The 19,462-nt window shown below is 37.9% G+C and overlaps 1 protein-coding gene across 4 annotated transcripts in view; it reads left to right on the forward strand.

Moving 5' to 3' along the window:
* The window catches only part of PPP2R3A (protein phosphatase 2 regulatory subunit B''alpha), a 207,649-nt gene that overhangs the window by 48,564 nt on the left and 139,623 nt on the right, over positions 1–19,462 (forward strand). For 3 of the 4 annotated variants that reach the window (XM_082459169.1, XM_082459168.1, XM_082459170.1), the window contains one exon: positions 1,057–3,519. The exons of the other annotated variant lie outside the window; for it this stretch is intronic. In XM_082459169.1, coding sequence (XP_082315295.1) covers positions 1,525–3,519 — 1,995 coding nt within the window. In that variant the 5' untranslated portion in view covers positions 1,057–1,524. The remainder of the gene's footprint in view (positions 1–1,056; positions 3,520–19,462) is intronic. 4 annotated transcript variants of the gene reach the window in all.

A 19,462-nucleotide genomic window follows, 5' to 3' on the forward strand; every position in this document is an offset into this window, starting at 1 on the left:
CGAAAAGATACATGCACCCCAGTGTTTATTGCAGCACTGTTTACAATAGCCAAGACATGGAAGCAACCTAAATGTCCATCAGCAGAGGAATGGATAAAGAAGATGTGGTACATGTGTATAATGGAATATTACTCAGCCATAAAAAGGAACAAAATTGGGTCATTTGTAGAGACGTGGATGGACCTAGAGACTGTCATACAGAGTGAAGTAAGTTAGAGAAAAACAAATATCGTATATTAACGCATGTATGTGGAATCTAGAAAAATGGTATAGATGATCTTATTTGCAAAGCAGAAATAGAGACACATAGAGAACCAATGTACAGATACCAAGGGGGAAAGGAGGGGAGTGGGATGAATTGGGAGATTGGGATTGACATATATACACTACTGATACTATGTATAAAATAGATAACTAATGAGAACCTACTATATAGCTCAGGGAAGTCTACTCAGTGCTCTGTGGTGACCTAAACAGGAAGGAAATCCAGAAAAGAGGGGATATATATATATATACATTTAGCTGATTCACCTTGCTGTACAGTAGAAACTAACACAACATTGTAAAGCAACTATACTCCAATAAAAATTAAAAGGAAAAAAGAAAACTAGGTTGATGGAAGCAAAATGTTGATGCAGGTCAGTAGCAGAAAATAAGGCTATAGGTGACGAATAGATGTTAAAAGTGTTGAAAATGAGTCAGAGGAGCTAGGCCTGCCATGATGCATGATAGAGTTCAGTAATGTGAATTCTTGAACTATGAGAGGTGAGAAAGCTCTCTAAATCCAAGCTAGTCAGTGTCATGTAAGATAGCAAGGAGGGTAGGATAAGAAATACCAATTGAGAGGCAGTTGTAACAAGGCAGAGTTGAGGTATTACTACTCTAGGTTAGTAAGGAGTGTATGAAGCAAAGGCATGAATCAAAGATAAGCCGTCCGTGATGTGGCAAAGAATGAGGTGATTAACTGCATATGGGATGCAAAGGGAGAGGAAATAAAAGGTTCTCTCAGTATTAGAGATCATATTCCCTTTTAATTATTTTCTTTTTTCATTATAGGTTTTCCTGTCATTCACAGAAAAATGGATCATTTAAACCTTTGGAGGACTCAGTTATCACAATACTTCTATACTACCAACTGAGATTCATGACAGTAAATTTATGACCATAAATGTCTGCATCATAGAACTGCTGAAGAACTAAAAGAGAATATTCTTTAATCTTCTTAAAATTTATTCCTAAAAATAATCCTATAGTATCATGATATTACTAAATTAAACTAGAAGACACAATTATTAAATTATTAGACTTGTTAATAAGAGCACACATGTGCAACGGCTACTGTATCCTGACAGTTACCAAACCTCAAATTTTGATGATTTCCCTTTGTGGGAAAGGTCATTATATTTACAAGAAACCACTGAACATTGTCATCAAATATATTTTCAGCTGAGTGTCATTTAGGAGAATTTACTTGAAACAAGTTCTAGAAAATTCCACGCCCCACCACTAAGTGGATTTGATATTATGGCAGCAACTTACAGACTTGTGGTTAGTACTGTGAACCACTACAGCAGTGTGGTGATAGACCGGCGTTTTGAGCAAGCTGTACATTATTGCACTGGAACCTGCCACACCTTCACACATGGAGTTGACTGCATTGTGGTCCATCATAGTGTTTGTGCAGACCTCTTACACATCCCTGTGTCTCAGTTCAGAGATGCAGATCTGGACTCTCTGTTTCTACCCCATGAAAATGGGTTTTCCTCAGCTGAAGGTGACTATCCCCATCAGGCCCTCACAGGCATACCCAGGGTCAGGAAAGGATCTACATTTCAGAACACCTGTAACTTAAAGGACATTGCAGGAGAAGCAATCAGTTTTGCCAGTGGGAAAATAAAAGAATTTTCCCTTGAAAAACTCAAAAACTCTAACCACGCAGCTTACAGAAAGGGAAGGAAAGTTAAGTCTGACTCATTTAACAGGAGGTCAGTTGATTTTGACTTGCTCTGTGGCCATTATAACCATGATGGGAACTCCCCATCCTTTGGTTTACTCCGGAGTTCCTCAGTTGAGGAAAAATCTTTATCCCATAGAAACTCACTCGATACGAACCTGACTTCATTGCTTCTTCACAACTTCTCTGAAGAAGACCTGGTTACTCAGATTTTGGAAAAACATAAAATAGATAATTTTTCTTCTGCAACAGACATAAAGATGTGCTTAGATATCTTGCTAAAATGCTCTGAGGATTTGAAAAAATGCACAGACATCATAAAACAATGTATAAAGAAAAAGTCAGGGAGTAGCATCAATGAAGGAAATGGTAATGATGCAATTTCTAGCTCTGAAACTGTCTATATGAATGTGATGACCAGGTTAGCATCCTATCTCAAAAAGCTACCATTTGAATTCATGCAGTCTGGGAATAATGAGGCTATAGATTTAACAGAACTGGTCAGTAATATGCCTAGTTTACAACTGACTCCCTTCTCCCCAGTATTTGGCACTGAACAGCCCCCTAAGTATGAGGATGTTGTCCAGCTCTCAGCCTCTGACTCTGGACACTTTCAAACTATAGAATTGCAAGATGACAAGCACAGTTCTAGGAAAACAGACACTGTAAAATCCATTCCAAAGAACTCTACAAATTCCTTGTGTAATTTAGAGATAAGTGATCCCAGACTTCTAAAAAATGTTCAGCTTCAATCACAGTCATTAACCATGAACGCTTTAGAAAATGTTTCTTCTGGTAATCTAATGGAAACCCTTTATATTGAGGAAGAGTCAGATGGAAAGAAAGCATTAGATAAAGGACAGAGGACAGAAAATGGACCCAGTCAGGAGTTGTTAAAGGTAGATGAAGATAGAGCAGAATTATCAGATCGTGGTACTCATCTTAAAAAATGCCCTGCCTCAATGCAAAATGAAACTGGTAAGATATTTGAGAAACCAGTTGTTAATCTACCTGAGGAAGATCTTAAATCAAAAGTTCCTAAAGTTGAAGAGGGAAACCACAGAGATTTTATGAATCCTAACAGTCAGGAAGAGATAGATAAATTGTTAATGGATTTGGAATCTTTCTCACAGAAAATGGAGACCACTCTAAGAGAGCCACTTGCCAAAGGTAAAAGCTCTGTCTCTCTAAATAGTCATAGTCAGTTGACTGGTCAGCTCCCTGTAGATCTTGAGCCTAAATCTAAAGTCTCTTCACCCACGGAAAAAGTCTCACCTTCCTGCCTAACAAGGATTATTGAAACCAACGGACACAAAATAGAGGAAGAGGATCGAGCCCTTTTACTGCGAATTCTAGAAAGCATTGAAGATTTTGCTCAAGAACTGGTTGAATGCAAATCAGGCAGAGGGAGCCTATCACAAGAAAAAGAGATGATGCAAATTCTACAAGAAACCTTGACAACTTCCTCGCAGGCCAGTTTATCAGTCTGTAGAAGTCCTGTTGGTGATAAAGCCAATGACACTACCTCAGTGGTTTTGATTCAGCAGACCCCAGAGGTGATCAAGGTAAGACCCGACAATCTTCAGTTCTGAGATGTCTCCAAAGAAATGTTCTAATGTTTGCAAAATTTATAAACAAAAACTTTTTTTATTACTCATTTTATGTTCTACTAAAGCTCCTGCCCTGCAGTAGGCATGGTCTCACTAAGTTCAGTGGAGAAAGCCAAAAAGCAAAGTCTTTAGAGTCAATCAGACTAGTTTTAGTTGCCTTCCCCACATCCTTTATCATCTTCGTAGCTCTGTGACCAAAGGAAAGTTACTTAGCCTTAATATTCTCATCTATATAATGGAAATAATAACGATCAAGGTAACATATGTGAAGCACAAGCAAGGTGCCTTACACAAAGTAGGCATTTAATATTAGTTCTCACCCTCAGTCAACCAGTAGGCCACTTACTACTGAATGCTGTGTAGAGTGCAAGCCAGAGTAGAACTTAAAATCTAGTTGGGGAAACAAAGCTAACGTACCAGAAACAGTATGTGAACATGTAAGCATGTCTCTGAAAGTTTTGTAAGTGCAGTAGGTCTTCAAAGAAGGTAAAGACTAGAGGATGTGAGATTTCCTTCATCATGCAAGTGGGAATAAATATCCATCTACAGTCATAGGGTAGAAGTATTTTCAAAAGGCTTTGAATCTACCCTGCCACTGATAGCACTGTTTTTGAATAATCCCAGAAAGGGAGTTATCTGCCCATTTGTAGGTATGTGTGTGTGTCGTAGCACAACAGGATTATTTTTGTTCATTTTACATGTCCAGCGCAGTTGTTAAGAGGCTCTGCTCCACCTCACTCAGGGACCCAGGCTGATGGATGCTCCATGTTCCTACAGCTGCCCCATTGCCCCATCTGGAATATGTGGCCTGTGAGTTCACTGAGGAAGGCGAACAAAGGGATGGAGCTTTTAACTGCCTTGTCCCACACGTGACACACTTCCCATCTGCTCACAATCCAGTGATTCCAACCTGAAGTCTAAGAATCATAGGGGAGCACATAGAATATTTGGTGAGCACTGTCTCTACCATATGAATATACCATACATGCCAACATGTATGAATTCAGACATGAAGCCAAGTCAACAAAGCAAGTTGTAAAATAATGATATGAATTATTTAGAGATATTTACATTTGTCCAAAAAGTATGAATAAATACATGGATACACCAAATACAATATTCAGAACAATGATTAATCCCTAGAGGAAGGAAGAGAGATGGAACTGAGGAAGGGCACCCAGGGCCTCAGTAAAATTAGTAATGTTCTATTTCATAATCTGGTGATGGATCATAAGTATTTTGTCATATTATTTTATGCCATGTTGTATATCTTTAATGTAGTAAATTTGAAAAACAAATGGATATTAGAGATGGCATAAATATGGCCAAGTTAAAAAACAAGCTACTTATTATTTTAGCTTTAATGTTTTCATTGGAACAGGAAAAAATGCATATTGTGATCAGATGAATAAATTTTACCTCGTATTTGTTTTGTGGCTGTTGTTCTCCTGTGCACATTTTTAGTTACCAGTGACACTAAAGTTTAAAACAATACCTACTTAAGGTTATTAAATAATTTAGGTCTAAAGATCCTCAAGTGTTCACTGAGCATTTCTGTGAAATCTCTTTGTGAGCCTCCTCATTCATTGATTCACAGATGGTAATATCTATAGTTAACGTGGGTCAGTGCTGGTGGGAGGAATTATGGAAATTAATTATAAAAATAAGAAAAAAATCCTTTCATGTACACAGGCAATACTGATGTGCTTAATATTTTATAAAGAAAAGAAAATGCCTATATAGCAACCTCAAAATGGTAATAACGGAAGATCTAACAGTTTTTGTGATCTGAGCCATGCCAAGATATTTAGATGTATTATCTCACTATTTCCCCATTAAAAAAAAAGTCTACTTTCTCTGATGACATATTCCAATGTCTCACAACCACTCTAGCCAGAAACTCTTACTGTAATACAGTGTTTTGAATTTTATTTAACCCTCTTGCCCCATTATCTTCTGTGAAAAAAGGAGACAAAATTCTTCTAGGAGAGGTGGGCTACAGAAAGCAGAAAATGTGAACTTGAAGCCAAGAATAGGTCCCGTGCAGCACCTCTCTCCTGTGTCCCTGGCTGACAGCTCATAAGTGGGTCTCCAGTCTACATACAGCTACCTAAAAATGACACACTGGCCTCTAATGAGCTCCCCAGTTTTTTGACAAGTATGGACTGAAGCCAAAATCATATTAAAAGACTCTCCCATAGGTCTTTTAAATAAGTTCCAATATCATAGAATAAAATTTGATGAGATTTCTTCTTTTTTTCCCCCCAGAGGTACATAATTTTTTTTAATTGAGGTACAATTGACATATTATATTAGTTTCAGGTGTACAACATAACGACTTGATATTTGTATGCGCTGTGAAATAATCACCACAGTAAGTCTCATTACCATCCATCACCATTACAATTTTTATTTCTTTGTTGAGATGTTGAGATTTCTTCTTAATGAAAGTTGAAAAAGTAATTCATGAAGAGCTAATTTAAAGAAACAGGTAATATAAAATGTTTAATTCAGGAAGGTACTTAATGCAAGAAAACAAAACCATTCTTCCTTGCCTCCTACCTTTTCATTTTTTTAATCTTTCTTTTCTTCTTATGAAATATTTTAAATCAGGAGATGGCAAACGTTTTCTATAAAGGGCCAAATAGTAAATATCTTAGACTTTGCAGGTCACAAGTTCTCTGTCACATAGTCTTCTTTGTTGTTTGTTTGTTTGTTTGTTTAAACAACCTTTTAATAATGTAAAACCATTCTTAGCTCCAAGTCTTAAAAAATGGGCAGTGGGCCAGATTTGGCCCACAGACTGTAGTTTTTCAACCCCTATTTTAAACAAATAGAAAAGTATTGTGAATGATAGAACAAGCATTCTTATTACTCACCACTTAGCTTTGTCAAATCTTAACGTTTTGCCATAGCTTTGTTTTACTTAATATTTTCATTAATATTATTATCATCATTTAAAAAAAGGTCATCTCAGATATAGTTGAAATCCCTAGGGCTCCCCTCCCCAGTATTCTCTCCCCTTTCCAGAAGTAACCACTTCCTGAAGTGTCAATATTTATCTCCTGCAAGTTTTTTTTTTTAACTTTTTTTTTTTTTAAAGGAAACGAACGCTATTTATTTATTTATTTTGGCTGTGTTGGGTCTTCGTTTCTGTGCGAGGGCTTTCTCTAGTTGCGGCGAGCGGGGGCCACTCTTCATCGCGGTGCGCGGGCCTCACTGTCGCGGCCTCTCTTGTTGCGGAGCACAAGCTCCAGACGCGCAGGCTCAGTAGCTGTGGCTCACGGGCCTAGTTGCTCCGCGGCATGTGGGATCTTCCCAGACCAGGGCTCGAACCTGTGTCCCCTGCATTGGCAGGCAGATTCTCAACCACTGCGCCACCAGGGAAGCCCCTAAAACATTTTTTAAATTTTATTTATTTTTGGCTGCACTGGGTCTTCGTTGCTGCACGCGGGCTTTCTCTAGTTGCAGTGAACGAGGGCTACTCTTCATTGCAGTGCGCGGGCTTCTCATTGCGGTGGCTTCTCTTGTTGTGGAGCACGGGCTCAGTAGTTGTGGCTCGCGGGGAGTGCAGGCTCAGTAGTCGTGGCACACAGGATTAGTTGCTCCGTGGCATGTGGGATCTTCCCGGACCGGGCTCGAACCTGTGTCCCCTGCATTGGCAGGCAGATTCTTAACCACTGTGCCACCAGGGAAGTCCCATCCTGCAAGTTTTGTTGTTACAGTATTGTTGGTCATGTTTTTATTCTTGTATAAAAAAATGAACAGAAAGTAGCAGAAAATAAAATCAGAGAGGTAGGTTGGGGCCAGCTTACAAATGACCTTCCTTGTATGCTATGCTAAAGAGTTTGTTCTACAAAAAAGAAGCAGACTCACAGATATAGAGAACAAACTAGTGGTTGCCAGTGGGGAGAGGGAAGCGGGGAGGGGCAATATAGTGTTGGGGGAGTAAGAGGTATAAGCTACTAGGTATAAAATAAGCTACAAGGATATATTGTGCAACACGGGGAATATAGCCAATATTTTATAATAACTATAAATGGAGCATAACCTTTAAAAATTGTGAATCACTATATCATACACCTGTAACTTACATAATATTGTACAGCAACTATACTTCAATTTTAAAGAAAAGAGTTTGTTCTAGGGGAGTGGGGAGCTAAAGAAGACTTTAAAGCAGAGGAGTCCCACAAGTACAGTTTTTTAAGAATAATAATTTTTTAAAGAATCATAAATTTTAAATTAAGCCTCTTATTTTTTCAACATTTTGGACAGTCAAAAATTTTCCAGTTGTTCAAAACATTTCAAGTAAAAGACTTACATAAGGGGCATGTAGGAATTGCTTTTATATGACATTGATGATTATCCCTGAGAAGAAAGATTGACTTGACAATATTATATGTAATTAATATTTTAATACATATGTATTTCAAAATAATTTCTCACAAGGAACAGTATTTGTTGTCCAGAAATACAATTCAAACCTATATTGGGAGAGGGAGTGAAATAGAAAATACTAGGAGGATGTTGAGAGATTGATAAAGAGGATATTGGTCTAAATCAGGGGTCAGCAACCTGTGGCCCGTGGGCCAAATGGGACCTGCCACTTGTGTTTGTAAATAGTTTTATTGGAACACAGCTACAGTCCTTCACTTACATATGGTCTATGACTGCTCTTGTGCTCTGCCTACTAAGTTGAGTAGTTACAACAGAGACCTTAAAGCCTAATATATTTACAATCTGGCCATTTACAGAAAAGTTTGCTAATTCTTAGTCTAGATATTATTTCATAGTAGATCAGCAAAACAGACTTTTTTTTTCATTTTAAATTATTTTAAACTATTATTGATTTTTTTCTAAAAACAGACTTTTGATAAGGTTCATTGTGATATTTTGTTAAAGACATTGGAAATCTTGGAAACATCATTAAATATCAATAGCAAAAACTACCAATGATGGATGGCAGTAAAACAGTGTACCAGTAGAAATAGAAAAGTAAGTAAGCCCAGAGTTTCAGAATCCTTCATCATGGGTTCTGATCCACACAGCTTTCTCCCCTTTCCTCTCCAGTCACTACCTATCTCTGACTTTTCCGCTTAAGATAGATTCCTTTTTTTTTTTTTAACATCTTTATTGGAGTATAATTGCTTTACAATGGTGTGTTAGTTTCTGCTGTATAACAAAGTGAATCAGCTATACATACACATATATCCACATATCCCCTCGCTCTTGCATCTCCCTCCCACCCTCCCTATCCCACCCCTCTAGGTGGTCACAGAGCATGGAGCTGATCTCCCTGTGCTATGTGGCAAAACAGATTCCTTTTCATCCCCTGTCTTATTGCCTGTTCTTTTTTCCTTTCTTTGCTCATGAACTCTCTCACTATGTCAAGTTATCTATATCATTGGTCAACAAATGAGTGTTTGCCTCTGTACATACTTTTTTCACAAAGACTCTTAAGTGACAGGAAACAATCCTGTAGGTCCTAGAGTAGCTGAGATGTTTTTCAGATAGGTCTGAAATGAGTTAAACAAAAGAGAACAGTATGTTTTCACTTATATGTAGAATCTAAAAAATTAAAGCAAATGAATGAATATCACAAAACAGAAACAGACTCACAGATATAGAGAACAAACTAGTGGTTACCAGTGGGTTGAGGGGTGGGAGATAGAGCAAGATAGGGGAAGGGGGTTAAGAGGTACAAACTACTAAGGAGAAAATAAAGAAGCTACAAGGATATATTGTACAGCATTGGGAATGTAGCCAGTATTTTATAATAACTAAATGGAGTATAATCTATAAAAATACCAAATCACTATGTTGTACACCTGAAACTAATATAATATTTAAATCAACTGTACTTCAATTTAAAAATAAAAAAAACAGCTTGTAGAGGAGAGAAAGGAGGTGTGGCTGAGGTTTCAAAGGGTTTCATAATAACAAATGGGTGAATTACTGAGGACATGTTTTGACATGAGACATTAAAAAAATTTTTAAACACTGAGAAAAATTGTACTGCTTTGGAAGTTCATGTAATAAATGATATTTTAATTCCATGTTTTATTACTTCCAGCAGATGGTATTACAGTCATTTCTGGTCTGTTTTTAGCCTTATGGGGCAATAACCTGTTAGCTGCTATTCACAGGTTAAAATAATAAACCCTAGCCTCCCCTGAAAATTATTTACTTTTACTTAATTTTAGTAAAAACAAAGCCAGGGGAAAATTTCCATTACTGCTTATCTCAATGGAAAGAGTGGAGAGCAGGGGGAAGAATTCTTCAATGAAAGAGGAAGATTTTTTTTAAAGCTATACTATAATATTTAAGTCTAGTGAAACCTTACAAATTTCACTATTTGAGGGGGAAAGCTGTCTGAATTACTAGAAAGTACAAATTAAAATTTTAATGTTTAATTTTTTTAAAAAAACTATTAATTTCAAGATTAAAGAGTAAAACTATTGTCAGAGTATTGCCAGGTGTGAACTTTAGCTGGATCTATCTTAATAATGTGGTAAAGATCATTCATAGTTGTTAAAAAATGATTAAAGAAGACAATTTAGGTGATCAAACAAACTTTATTTAACACTTCATGAAGTAGAATCTCCTTTTGGAGAACGGCAAAATGGAGTGGAAGGCAAGAAGCTTTTATAGGATAAAGAATAAAGAAAAAGGAAGAGGCAAATATCTGATTGGCTGGGGCCCCATAGTCAACCTTGTTTGGGGTGAGAAGGCCCAGAGTTGGCTTGGCATTTGCGGATTAGCTGACTGAATATACAACATTTTTGGTCAAGTGGACCATTTACAGGGACACATAAGTTATCCAAGTTTTGGTTTGGTGACATGGCAGGAGCAGCTCCATCTTGAGCCTAGAAGTTTATTTCAACATAGTTAACACATTATTGGTATGCAAAACGGAGGTTGCTAAAATGCTTTAAAATGCTTTTAAAAAGATAGTTTCTAAATAGCTTAAGCATGTACTATGTACAGCACACAGTTGGGGATAAAGATAAATCAGACATCATAAGCTTTGTGGCGCTCACAGTCTAGTAGGAGAGATGAGCTATTTATTGTGATGCAAAGTAGAAAGAATGGATTCCATGAGAGAGATAAGTGAAGTGCTGCAGAGTTCAGAGGATGGAGAGAGAGATCCCAGCTTGTGGAATTCAAGGAAGTTTCTCTGGAGGAAATAGCATTTGGATATGGATACCCTGCTCTTATCCAATTAATTTACTTAAGGTCCTAAATGTTGGTGTTATTACAGTGTTAATGATACTAAGAGTAGAGGTTTATTTCTCACATTGGCTTAGACCATTTCCATACTGTTCCAAGACATCAAAATGTACCTTAATCTTCTCCATCTATCTTACAAATATAAGCCTTTGGTCCTAGGGGAATCCAGTAAGGGAGGCTAGATGGATAGATCATAAATTCATTGTTTCTCTCAAACTCAGGCTCTCTGGTAGTCTAATCTTGATGATCAAGGGCAAATGAAATGGGCTTAACAGAACTCTCCTTCCAAGAGAGTATAAAGGGAAATATAAGCACAGCAGTATATTATTTCAAATTCCAAGTTAGTAGAATTCACACTAATAAAGTAAAGGGTTAAATGGGTGGGACCCATCTCCCATCATTTTTCTGCAGTTTTTAAGTCAGACTTTAAGCAGACGTTCTATCTCACAACCTAATTCATACCTTATCTTCTCTTTACCACTTCAGGCTCCAAAATTGTAATCTCCAGCTCCCAAACATAACCCTGTTAAAAATGAAATATTAAAATAAGCACATGCAGAGAGATTTATGAATTCCTCTCAAGTTTCTTTGCCTGGGCCACTATCCTCTATTGGCCTTTATTTAGCAAATGGTAACATTAAATAAGTATTTATTGAATGAATAAACAAAAAAGCGAATGAATAATCAAACGAAGGGATTTTTGCTTGTCTGCTTTGCCCCCTTCTCAAATGGAAACTCTGCCCTCTTGCCTGAAGGCCATCTCTTTCCTGGCCCTTGGCTTCTCAAGGGTGCATGCAAAAGGACCTGACATAAGGTTCCCTTCTAGGACTTGAGGGTGGTGCCTCAGCAAGACTCAAGTATCTCACCCAGACCTCTGGCCTCTTAATTCCTCTAGCTTTTAACACCTAAAAGCCTATGGTGTTCTGGAGAAAATCCCATCACCTTCCCTGGCAAGAGGGGAGAACCCCATTAAAAGTGTAGATCATTTTACCTTATCGCAGGATGGAAACGTCTTGATTAGGGACTGTAGGCATTTTGAGGAGAGGGTGCGCCCTTATTCACCATTGCACCCTCAGGCCCTATTGTAGTACCTCCGTATACAAGCTGTTTGTTTAAACCCTGAAAATTCCTTTTCCCCATTCTCAGAAGTCCCATCTTCATCCCCGTGGATTTAGGTTGGAAAAGAACTTTTCTGGACACTTAATTTCAGTACAGTTGTTTGTTTTTGTTTGTTTGTTTTTGGATGCCCAAGAGGGTCAGAGAAATCTTTTAAGGTGGGAAGGATTTACACTTATTACTAGAACTCACTTTGTTTTTTCTGACCCTGATCAGGAATATATGTCTGAGATATCATTCCAGGGGCAATAATGGGCCTTCCTAGGTTAATGATCTAACATTACGGGTTTTTTCAAAGTTTAGATATTGTATTGTATAATTTCATACATATATTTAAATGCAGAATAATTATGTAAATAAATAAAATTGTAGCGAAGCACACTTTTGGAACCTTATTAAAAGTTTCTTCTGGAGCATTTCTCTTTTTACTTTCTAGGTTTGTATCCATGCCTTCATTAAGATGAACCAGCCATGTCATTGAGGGAAAATGTTTCTTCTCCCCCAGCTTTATAGGTGCTGATGGTTTTTTGAGTTCAGTGCTGGGAATGTTTGACTAGAAATCAAAACACTCAAATAGGAAACCATTCTCCCTTCTACTTCATTAACCACCATGTAGATTAATAAAAGTAAAAAGGGATCTGGCCAGGGGCAAATATAAATTTGCAGAATGAGTTCAACCAGTGTTCCCCCTCCACCTTTAATGTCTTCTGAGATCAGGTCCTTTTGCATCTCCACCCGTTCTAATTAATCAACATCACTTATCTCAGATATGTCCCCACCTGTATTCAAAAGAATATGGTAGATATGTATGTACTAATGTAGAAAAATGGTCAAGATAAGTAGATAAAAATATAAATTGCAAAACAGATGTACCAATGTGATCCCTTTCTGTTATTAATATGTCTGTGTGTACACAGAAAAATGGGGGGGTAAGTATGCTCCCAATTATGCATGTTCCTCAGAAGTAAAATGCGAGACCCAGATATCCAGATACTCCTGCTAAGTATAGCCCCCCCTACAGCCTCCAGAACAGGAGCAAAAAGGAGCTCCCAGAGCTCAGATTGCTCCTGGTAAGCAGTCCTCGGTTCCCCTCACCATTTCTGCCTTACGACCATCAGGACTAATCTGATATGCCCTTCATCCCTGTTTACATTAGTCACCACGGAAGTCTAGGAATGCAGATCATCACTCTCCTCCTCACCCTACTCTTGTACATCCCCTTTTCTGAGTCCGGCCCTGAAATCCTATCACCAAGCCCTCTTGATCATCCACTGGCAAAATGTCCTAGGTCATCAAACTCTTTTCTAAACATTCCCTTTACCTTCTTGTTCTAACTGAAACCCAATTCTCCCTAAGAGTACTATAGCCATGTGAAATGATGGCACTTCTCTTTCCCACTCCACCCCCTGTCTCACTGGATCTAGAGGGAGCAGTAAATGTTCTTACGTTTCATTGCAGCTTCCAGACTACTCTTTTTCCCACCTCTCTGAAACTACCCTCCCCCAACTTTGAGCTAATGTCATCAGACTTGCCACCCACTACCCCTCCTTGATTTTAGTCATCTACCACCCCCAGGTCCCTTCCCTTATTTCTTGAAGATTTTAACTCCTGGCTGTATGACACTTTCCAATACTACTTGCTAACATTCTTGTGAGTTTTCAGTAGATGAGGCATTCAGTACATGGGCTTCTCAGTTCTTTGATCTCTCCTCCAGTGAGCTTGTCCTTTGCCCTTCTTTAGCTACTCATTCTCTGGTCCTGTGTTTATGTCAGTGGCTTTAAAAGTATGGTTCCCAACTAACAGCATTAGCATCACCTGGGAACTGGATAGAAATGCATATTCTCAGGCCCCGGCCCAGGCCTACTAAATTAAAACTCTGAGGGTGAGGCCCAGCAACCTGTGCTTTAACAAGCCCTTTAGGTGATTCTGATACATGATCTTGTTTGAGAACCACTGTCATAGTTCATCATTAAAATCACTCTCTGAATATACTCTGTTTCCATGCCTTGCCTTCATTTTGTGGTACTCATCTGGGAAAACTCCAACTCATGTTAAATGTGTTCTCTGTCTACTCTGGGCTTTTATTTGTGCAGCTGACCTTGGCTGGAGAATACCACACAACCATACTGAGTGGTCTTGCGTTAAATTTATGACTGCCAACATACAGTGTACCTTTAGCACTCTGGCAGTCCTACTACGTTTCCCTAACTCCCTCACTTTCCCACTCTGCAAATGACTCTTTCGTAGTTTCTCCTCTGTCCTCTAACATCTCCTCTTCCATCCTTGCCCTCAGCGAATTACTTTGGTTCCTATTTTACTGAGAAAACTGAAGCAATACGAGGAGACCTGTAGCCACCCACCTAGCCATATCAGTACCTATATACTTTCCCTTCCCTTCTGTTGCTGTTCATCTACAGTCCGGGCACCTTTCTAAAGCCATCCTCTATACTTGTGCTCTAGATCCCCTCCTCTCGCATCAACCCAGGGACACTCCTCCAGTGATTGACCCTTTTCTCCCCTGCAGTCATCAGTTTTTTCCCTTTGATCATTCTGTCAGCAGATAAACATGCAACAATTCTGCCCTCTTTAAAACCAGGCATCCAAAAGGCACTTTGACATCCAAGAGACACAGCTCCATCAGCTGTTATATTTGCACCATAATGCTCATCCCTAGGGTCCTTGACCATCAATTCTAGCCTTCTCTTTTTTTTTTTTTTTTTTTAAACATCTTTATTGAAGTATAATTGCTTTACAATGGTGTGTTAGTTTCTGCTTTATAACAAAGTGAATCAGCTATACGTACATCCCCATATCTCCTCCCTCTTGTGTCTCCCTCCCACCCTCCCTATCCCACCCCTCTAGGTGATCACAAAGCACTGAGCTGTGCTATGTAGCTGCTTCCCACTAGCTGTGTCTGTGTCTTTATTCCTGTCCTGCCCCTAGGTTCTTCATAACCTTTTTTTTTTTTAGATTCCATATATATGTGTCATCATACAGTATTTGTTTTTCTCTTTCTGACTTACTTCACTGTGTATGACAGACTCTAGGTCCATCCACCTCACTACAAATAACTCAATTTCATTTCTTTTTATGGCTGAGTAGTATTCCATTGTATATATGTGCCACATCATCTTTATCCATTCATCTGTCGATGGACACTTAGGTTGCTTTCATGTCCGGGCTATTGTAAATAGAGCTGCAGTGAACATTGTGGTACATGACTCTTTTTCTTTTTTTTCTTTTCCTATGTTTTCCTGTAAGAGTTTTATACTGTCCAGTCTTACATTTAGGTCTCTAATCCATTTTGAGTTTCTTTTTGTGTATGGTGTTAGGGAGTGTTCTAATTTCATTCTCTTACACGTAGCTGTCCAGTTTTCCCAGCACCACTTATAGAAGAGACTGTCTTTTCTCCATTGTATATCCTTGCCTTCTTTGTCATAGATTAGTAGACCACAGGTGCGTGGGTTTATCTCTGGGCTTTCTGTCCTGTTCCATTGATCTATATTTCTGTTTTTGTGCCAGTACCATACTGTCTTGATTACTGTAGCTTTGTAGTATAGTCTGAAGTCAGGGAGTCTGATTCCTCCAGCTCCATTTTTTACCCTCAAGACTGCTTTGGCTATTCGGGGTCTTTTGTGTCTCCATACAAATTTTAAGACTTTTTTGTTCTAGTTCTGTAAAAAGTGACATTGGTAATTTGATAGGGATTGCATTGAATCTGTAGATTGCTTTGGATAGTATAGTCATTTCACAATATTGATTCTTCCAATCCAAGAACATGGTATATCTCTCCATCTGTTTGTATCATCTTTAATTTCTTTCATCAGTGTCTTATAGTTTTCTGCATACAGGTCTTTTGTTTCCTTAGGTAGGTTTATTCCTAGGTATTTTATTCTTTTTGTTGCAGTGGTAAATGGGAGTCTATCCTTAACTTCTCTTTCAGATTTTTCATGATTATTATATAGGAAAGCAAGAGATTTCTATGCATTAATTTTGTATCCTGCAACTTTACCAAATTCATTGATTAGCTCTAGTAGTTTTCTGGTAGCATCTTTAGGCTTCTCTATGTATAGTATCATGTCATCTGCAAACAGTGACAGTTTGACTTCTTCTTTTCCAGTTTGTATTTCTTTTTCTTCTCTGATTGCTGTGGCTAGGACTTGCAAAACTATGTTGAAGAATAGTGGCGAGAGTGGACATCCTTGTTGCTGATTTTAGAAGAAATGCTTTCAGTTTTTCACCATTGAGAATGATGTTTGCTGTGAGTTTTTCATATATGGCCTTTATTATGTTGAAGTAGGTTCCCTCTATGCCCACTTTCTGGAGAGTTTTTATCATAAATGGGTGTTGAACTTTGTCAAAAGCTTTTTCTGCATCTATTGAGATGGTCTTATGGTTTTTCTTCTTCAGTTTGTTAATATGGTGTATCACATTGATTTTGCATATATTGAAGAATCCTTGCATCCTTGGGGTAAATCCCACTTGATCATGGTGTTTGATCCTTTTAATGCATTGTTGGATTCTGTTTGCGAGTATTTTGTTGAGGATTTTTGCATCTATATTTATCAGTGATATTAGTCTGTAATTTTCTGTTTTGTAGTATCTTTGTCTGGTTTTGGTATCAGGGTGATGGTGGCCTTGTAGAATGAGTTTGGGAGTGTTCCTTCCTCTGCAATTTTTTGGAAGAGTTTGAGAAGGATGGGTGTTAGCTCTTCTCTAAATGTTTGATAGAATTCACCTGTGAAGCCATCTGGTCCTGGACTTTTGTTGGAAGATTTTTAATCACAGTTTCAATTTCATTATTTGTGATTGGTCTGTTTATATTTTCTATTTCTTCCTGGTTCAGTCTTGGAAGGTTATACATTTCTAAGAATTTTTCCATTTCTTCCAGGTTGTCCATTTTATTGGCATAGAGTTGCTTGTAGTAGTCTCTTAGGATGCTTTGTATTTCTGCGGTGTCTGTTGTAACTTCTCCATTTTCATTCCTGATTTTCTTGATTTGAGTCCTCGCCCTCTTGATGAGTCTGGCTAATGGCTTCTCAGTTTTGTTTATCTTCTCAAAGAACCAGCTTTTAGTTTTATTGATCTTTGCTATTGTTTTCTTTGTTTCTATTTCATTTATTTTTGCTCTGATCTTTATAATTTCTTTCCTTCTGCTAACTTTGGGTTTTGTTTGTTCTTCTTTCTCTAGTTCCTTTAGGTGTGATGTTAGATTGTTTATTTGAGATTTTTCTTGTTTCTTGAGGTAGGCTTGTATTGCTATAAACTTCCCTCTTAGAACTGCTTTTGCTACATCACATAGGTTTTGGATCATCGTGTTTTCACTGTCATTTGTCTCTAGGTATTTTTTGATTTCCTGTTTGATTTCTTCAGTGATCTCTTGGTTATTTAGTAACGTATTGTTTAGCCTCCATGTGTTCGTGTTTTTTACGTTTTTTTCCCTGTAATCGATTTGTAATCTCATAGCGTCATGGTCAGAAAAGATGCTTGATATGATTTCAGTTTTCTTAAATTTACTGAGGCTTGATTTGTGACCCAAGATGTGATCTATCCTGGAGAATCTTCTGTGCGCACTTGAGAAGAAAGTGTAATATGCTGTTTTGGGATCGAATGTCCTATAAATATCAGTTAAATCTATCTGGTCTAGTGTGTCATTTAAAGCTGTGTTTCCTTATTAATTTTCTGTTTGGATGATCTGTCCGTTGGTGTAAGTGAGGTGTTAAAGTCCCCCACTATTATTGTGTTACTGTCAATTTCCTCTTTTATAGCTGTTAGCAGTTGCCTTATGTATTGAGGTGCTCCTATGTTGGGTGCATATATATTTATAATTGTAATATCTTCTTCTTGGATTGATCCCTTGATCATTATATAGTGTCCTTCCTTGTCTTTTGTAACATTCTTTATTTTAAAGTCTACTTTATCTGATATGTGTATAAAAAGGAATGGAGCAATTAAATACCAAACAATTACATGACCAAAAACATTTTTTTAAGGAATGAAATACTAATACATATTACAATACATATTTCTTTTGATTTCCATTTGCATGGAATATCTTTTTCCATTCCCTCACTTTCAGTCTGTATGTGTCCCTAGGACTGAAGTGGGTCTATTGTAGACAGCATATATATGGGTCTTGTTTTTGTATCCATTCAGCGAGCCTCTGTCTTTTGGTCGGAGCATTTAATCCATTCCCGTTTAAGATAATTATTGATATGTAAGTTCCTATTACCATTTTCTTAATTGTTATGAGTTTGTTTTTGTAGGTCCTTTTCTTCTCTTGTGTTTCCCGCTTAGAGAAATTCCTTTAGCATCTGTTGTAGAGCTGGTTTGGTGGTGCTAAATTCTCTTAGCTTTTGCTTGTCTAAAGCTTTTGATTTCTCCATGAAATCTGAATGAGATCCTTGCCGGGTACAGTATCTTGGTTGTAGCTTCTTCCCTTTCATCGCTTTAAATACATCGTGCCACTCCCTTCTGACTTGTAGAGTTCCTGCTGAGAAATCAGCTGTTAACCTTATGGGAGTTACCTTGTATGTTATTTTTCCCTTGTTGCTTTTAATAATTTTTCTTTGTCTTTAATTTTTGTCAGTTTGATTACTGTGTGTCTTGGCATGTTTCTCCTTGGGTTTATCCTGCCTGGGGCTCTCTGCACTCCCTGGACTTGGGTGGCTATCTCCTTTCCCATGTTAGGGAAGTTTTCGACTATCATCTCTTCAAATATTTTCTCAGGTCCTTTCTCTCTTCTCCTTCTGGGACCCCTATAATGTGAATGTTGTTGCGTTTAATGCTGTCCCAGAGGCCTCTTAGGCTGTCTTCATTTCTTTTCATTCTTTTTTCTTTATTCTGTTCCATGGCAGTGAATTCCACCATTCTGTCTTCCAGGTCACTTATCCATTCTTCTGCCTCAGTTATTCTGCTATTGATTCCTTCTAGTGTAGTTTTCATTTCAGTTATTGTATTCATCTCTGTTTGTTTGTTCTTTAATTCTTCTAGGTGTTTGTTCTTTAATTCTTCTAGGTCTTTGTTAAACATTTCTTGCATCTTCTCGATCTTTGCCTCCATTCTTTTTCCGAGGTCCTGTATCATCTTCACTATCATTATTCTGAATTCTTTTTCTGGAAGGTTGCCTATCTCCACTTTATTCAGTTGTTTTTCTGGGGTTTTATCTTGTTCCTTCATCTGGTACATAGCCCTCTGCCTTTTCATCTTGTCTATCTTTCTGTGAATGTGGGTTTTGTTCCACAGGCTGCAGGATTGTAGTTCTTCTTGCTTCTCACATGACTGTTTTTGATTTATAGTTTTCTCAGGGTATATGCCCAGTAGTGGGATTGCTGGGTTGTATGGTAGTTGTATTGTTAGTTTTTTAAGGAACCTCCATACTGTTCTCCATAGTGGCTGTATCAATTTACATTCCCACCAACAGTGCAAGAGGGTTCCCTTTTCTCTGCACCCTCTCCAGCATTTATTGTTTGTAGATTTTTTGATGATGGCCATTCTGACTGGTGTGAGGTGATACCTCATTGTAGTTTTGATTTGCATTTCTGTAACGATA

Source organism: Balaenoptera physalus, assembly GCF_965194825.1.
Source record: "Balaenoptera physalus genome assembly, chromosome: 4".
NCBI lineage: Eukaryota > Metazoa > Chordata > Mammalia > Artiodactyla > Balaenopteridae > Balaenoptera > Balaenoptera physalus.